We start from the raw sequence: 5,054 nt of genomic DNA, 5'->3' as shown, positions 1-5,054 counted from the left end.
GAGAACGTGGCCGTGGGGATGGGGACGGGGACGCCAGGAGAACGTGGCCATGGGGATGGGGACACGGCGATGGGGACACCAGGAGAACGTGGCCGCGGGGATGGGGACACGGCGCTGGGGACGGGGACACCAACACCAGGAGAACGTGGCTGCGGGGATGGGGACATGGCAATGGGGACGGGGACACCAGGAGAACGTGGCCGCGGGGATGGGGACACCAGGAGAACGTGGCCGCGGGGATGGGGACACGGCGATGGGGACGGGGACACCAACACCAGGAGAACGTGGCCGTGGGGATAGCAACACGGCGATGGGGACAGGCTGGGACACGACCATGAGGATGGGGACACCACGGGGACACGGCCATGAGGATGGGGACACCACGGGGACACGGCCATGGGGAAGGGGACACCATGTGGGCATGGCCACAGGGATGGGGACACCACGGGGACACGGCCATGGGGAAGGGGACACCATGAGAACATGGCCATGAGGATGGGGACACGACCATGGGGATGGGGACACCACGGGGACACGGCCATGGGGATGGGGACACCACGGGGACACGGCCATGAGCATGGGGACACCATGAGAACATGGCCATGAGCATGGGGACACCATGAGGATGTAGCCATGGGGATGGGGACACCATGAGGATGTAGCCATGGGGATGGGGACACCACGGGGACACGGCCATGGGGATGGGGACACCACGGGGACACGGCCATGAGCATGGGGACACCATGAGAACATGGCCATGAGCATGGGGACACCACGGGGACCAGGTGGCACTGACCGGGGACAGCGGGGGGCACGGTGCGGCGCAGGGCGGTGACGGTGGCCATGGCGATCTCCTCGGGGCTGTACTTCTTGGTGCAGGCGTGGCCCGGTGTCACCATGTTGGGCTTCAGCAGCGTCCCCTCCAGGTAGACGTGGTGGTCGCTCAGCGCCTTGTAGACGGCCGCCAGCACCTGGGGACAACAGGGACGTTGGGGACACGGTCGGGGGGGACGCGTCGTTGGGGGACGCGTCGTTGGGGGGGACGTCACCCACCTTCTCGGTCACGTACTGGCAGTGCTTCAGGTCGTGGTCACCATCTGGGAGGATCTCGGGCTCCACGATGGGGACGATGCCGTTCTGTGGGGACACAGGGGACGCTGGGGACACCCCACGGGGACACGGGGACGGGGACACGGTGGTGGCCAGGACGTGGCAGGAGGGGACGCGGAGGCGGTGACGCCGTGTCACGTCTCGGTGCCACCTCGTGTCGCCGTGCCACGTCTGGGGGACACCCACCGCAGCTGGGAGGCCACCAAGCACCACAGGACACCCGGAGGGGACACAGGGATGGGGTTGGGGACAGGGAGGTGACACGGGGACAGGTAGGGACACGCTGAGGTGACCCAAGCGTATGGAGATGCCACCATACCATCTCTACGTCCCACCACGCCACGTCTAGGTGCCACCACGCCACGTCTAGGTGCCACCTTGTGGTGTCACCCTGCAGGTTGGAGGCCACCAACCACCGTAGGGCACCCAGAGGTGACACAGGGATGATGTGGGGACAGTGAGGTGACCCAAGGACACGGAGGTGCCACCACACCATGGCTAGGTACCATCACATCATCTCTACGTCCCACCATGCCACGTCTAGGTGGCACCACGCTACGTCTAGGTGGCACCTTGTGGTGTCACCCTGCAGGTCGGAGGCCACCAACCACCATAGGGCACCTGGAGGTGACAACAAGGATGACGTGGGGACACAGTGAGGTGACCCAAAGACATGGAGGTGCCACCATACCATCTCTATGTCCCACCATGCCATGTCTAGGTGCCACCACACCACGTCTAGGTGCCACCTTGTGGCATCACCCTGCAGGTCAGAGGCCACCAACCACCGTAGGGCACCCGGAGGTGACACGGGGATGGGGTTGGGGACAGGGAGGACAACGGGGAGGGGACGAGGACCTGCTGGCAGATGCTGGCGTAGCGGGCGAGGACATTGGCGTTCTCCATGACGGCCAGGCGCGTGGGCGTGTGCGCGGTGATCTTGAGGACGCAGCGCCATTTGGCAAAGTCGGCCCCGTCCTTCTTGTACTGGGCGCAGCGCTCCATCAGCCCGTCCAGCCCTGCGGACGTTGTGGGGACATCAGGGATGGGGACATCATGGTGGCATCAGGGATGGGGACACTGACGGGTCTTGCAGATGGAATCAGGGATGGGGACGCCGTGGTGGCATCAGGGATGGGGACATCATGGTGGCATCAGGGATGGGGACACCGACGGGTCTTGCAGATGGAATCAGGGATGGGGAGGTGGCTGGGGCCACCTGTGGGGACACGGCTGTCACTCACCCTGGGTCGTGGTCTCGCCGTTGGTGCCAGCCAGGGGCACGACCCCCTTGTCCACCTGGGGGATGGGGACAGGGTCACCAGGGTCACCGGCCCGGTCCCCACCTTGTCCCCAGGTCCCCCCGTTCCTCACCTGCGTCCCCACACCCCGCGTGTCACCCGTGTCCCCTCCAAGTCCCCGTGTCCCTCCAACCTCCCCACGTCCCCAGTGTCCCTCCTGTCCCCAGTGTCCCCCTGAAAGGGACAATGCCCTCGATGTCCCCACATCCTCCTCAGGGTCCCCACCTTGATGCCAACAAGACCCTCTTGATGGAGGTGACCTGGCTCAAGGAGCTCCCAACGCCCCCACATTGTCCCCAACGCCCCTGATGTCCCCAAGGTGTCCCCACCACGACACCAACAATGGCACCTGATGAAGCCACCTTTGAGGTGGCTGATCCGGTTCCACCTTTGAGGTGGTTGACCTGGCTCAAGGAGCACCCAACGCCCCCGGTGTCCCCCCGATGTCCCTGTGTCCCCCAGATGTCCCGGTGTCCCCCCGATGTCCCCAAGGTGTCCCCCCGATGTCCCCAAGGTGTCCCCACCTTGATGCCGACGAGGGCGCCCTTGCTGCGGATGACCTGGGGGAAGGGACGCCCATCGTCCGCCTTCTGGTAGAGGGTCTCGTGGAAGAGGATGACTCCGCCGATGCAGGGGTCCACGCGGCTGTCGGCGGTGAAGAGCAGCTGCCGGTACCAGCGCCGGTTCTCTTCTGTGTTCTCCACCCCCACCGAGCTCAGCCGTTTGGCGATGCTGCCTGCAGCCGTCCCAGTACAAACCAGTCACTCCCAGTTCAGCCCAGTATATGGCATTATGGCCTCATGCTGCTCCAGGGTGTCCCAGGAGCTCCCAGTGCAGCTCCAGGCGCTCTCAGGGGTCACCTCGGGGTGCACGGCTACTTCCCCGTGCTCCCTGCAGCCACCCCAGTATAAACCAGTTCATCCCAGTATAGCCCAGTAACCCCCACTGGCCTCCTGCTGCTGCCCCAAGGTGTCCCAGTAGCTCCCAGTGCCAGCCCGGGAGCTCTCAGGGTCCCCCCGGTGCCACTTCAGGGTGCTCAGCTGCTTCCCCATCCTGCCTGCAGCCATCCCAGTATAAAGCAGTTCATCCCAGTATAGCCCAGTAACCCCCACTGGCCTCCTGCTGCTGCCCCAAGGTGTCCCAGTAGCTCCCAGTGCCAGCCCGGGAGCTCTCAGGGTCCCCCCGGTGCCACTTCAGGGTGCTCAGCTGCTTCCCCATCCTGCCTGCAGCCATCCCAGTATAAAGCAGTTCATCCCAGTATAGCCCAGTAACCCCCACTGGTCTCCTGCTGCTGCCCCAAGGCGTCGCAGTAGCTCCCAGTTCAGCCCCAGGAGCTCCCAGGAATCTCCTGCTGCCACCTTGAAGTTCTCAGCTGCTTCCCCATCCTCCCAGCCACCATCCCAGTACAAACCAGTTCATCTCAGTATAGCCCAGTAACCCCCACTGGTCTCAGAGTGCTGTCCCAGTGCCTCCCAGTAGCTCCCAGTGCAGCCCCAGAAGCTCTCAGGGCCCTCCTGGTATCACCTCGAGGTGCTCAGACTCTTCACAATGCTGCCTACAGTCACCCCAGTCCAAACCAGTTACTCCCAGTATAGCCCAGTACGGCCCATTGCCTTCCTGGTGCTGCCCCAGTGCCTCCCAGTTCAGTCCCAGTAGCTCTCAGGACCCTCCTGGTGCCACCTTGAGGTGCTCAGCTGCTTCCCCATGCTTCCTGCAACCATCCCAGTATAAAGCAGTTCATCCCAGTATAGCCCAGTAACCCCCACTGTCTCCTGGTACTGTCCCAGTGCCTTCCAGTACCCCCCAGTAGCACCTCATGGCACTGGAGTGCTTGGCCAGGCTCCTGGCAAGCTCTCAGTGCTTCCCAGTTGCTTCCAGTACTCCCCAGGTGCTGCCCCAGTGCCTCCCAGTAGCAGCCAGTACTTCCCAGTCCAGCCCTGATGTCTCCCAGTAACTCCCAGTGTCCTCCCAGTGCTGCCTCAGTAGCTCCCAGTAAGTCCCAGTAGCTCCTAGGCGCTCCCAGTAAGCCCCAGTAGCTCTCAGGAAGCCCCAGTAACTCCCAGTGTCCTCCTAGTGCTTCCCCAGTAGCGCCCCATAACTCCCAGTGTCCTTGCAGTGCATGCCAGTAGCTCTCAGTGCTCTCCCAGTGGATCCCAGTAGCTCCCAGTAGCTGCCTGATGCTGTCCCAGTAGCTCCCAGTGCCTCCCAGTACCCTCCTAATACCCTCCCTGTGTGCCCCAGTCCCTCCGAGTAGCTCCCAGTGCCTCCTAATCTCCCAGCGTGCTCCAGTTCCCTTCCCAGTACACTCCCAGCGCTCTCCCTGTGCTTCCTCATCCCCTCCTAGTAGTTCCCAGTGCCTCCCAGTGTGCCCCAATATCCTCCCAGCCCCCTCCCAGTGCCCTCCCAGTCACCCACCAGTGGACTCATCGGCAGCCAGGATACCCTTCCCGGGGGCGACGATACGCTGGGCGATGGTCGCCAGCTCCTGCTTCTGCTCCGGGGTCAGCGCTGGCACCGGCGGGGACATTGCGGCGGCTGTGGTGACATCAGCAATGACATCAGCAACGACAACAGGGACATCAACCACACCTTGGGACGTGACGGCCCCACCCGCCCCTATGGCTGCCCCTGGGGGGGAACCAG

The 5,054-nt window shown here is 63.9% G+C and overlaps 1 protein-coding gene across 1 annotated transcript in view; it reads right to left on the bottom strand.

Moving 5' to 3' along the window:
• The window catches only part of LOC104835061 (fructose-bisphosphate aldolase A-like), a 12,382-nt gene extending 7,410 nt beyond the window's left edge, over nt 1-4,972 (bottom strand). Inside the window, exons 1-6 of the mRNA XM_010572837.1 lie at nt 4,827-4,972; nt 2,936-3,147; nt 2,355-2,409; nt 1,969-2,129; nt 1,054-1,137; nt 797-971 (exon numbers count right to left, since the gene is read on the bottom strand). Coding sequence (XP_010571139.1) covers nt 797-971; nt 1,054-1,137; nt 1,969-2,129; nt 2,355-2,409; nt 2,936-3,147; nt 4,827-4,938 — 799 coding nt within the window. The 5' untranslated portion in view covers nt 4,939-4,972. The remainder of the gene's footprint in view (nt 1-796; nt 972-1,053; nt 1,138-1,968; nt 2,130-2,354; nt 2,410-2,935; nt 3,148-4,826) is intronic.
• Between the last annotated feature and the right edge of the window lie 82 nt (nt 4,973-5,054).

This window comes from Haliaeetus leucocephalus, unplaced genomic scaffold, assembly GCF_000737465.1.
Source record: "Haliaeetus leucocephalus isolate CR32 unplaced genomic scaffold, Haliaeetus_leucocephalus-4.0 Scaffold360, whole genome shotgun sequence".
In the NCBI taxonomy this organism is placed as follows: domain Eukaryota; kingdom Metazoa; phylum Chordata; class Aves; order Accipitriformes; family Accipitridae; genus Haliaeetus; species Haliaeetus leucocephalus.
Note: the sequence above shows the minus strand (reverse complement) of the source record. Positions and strands in the feature narration are given on the sequence as shown.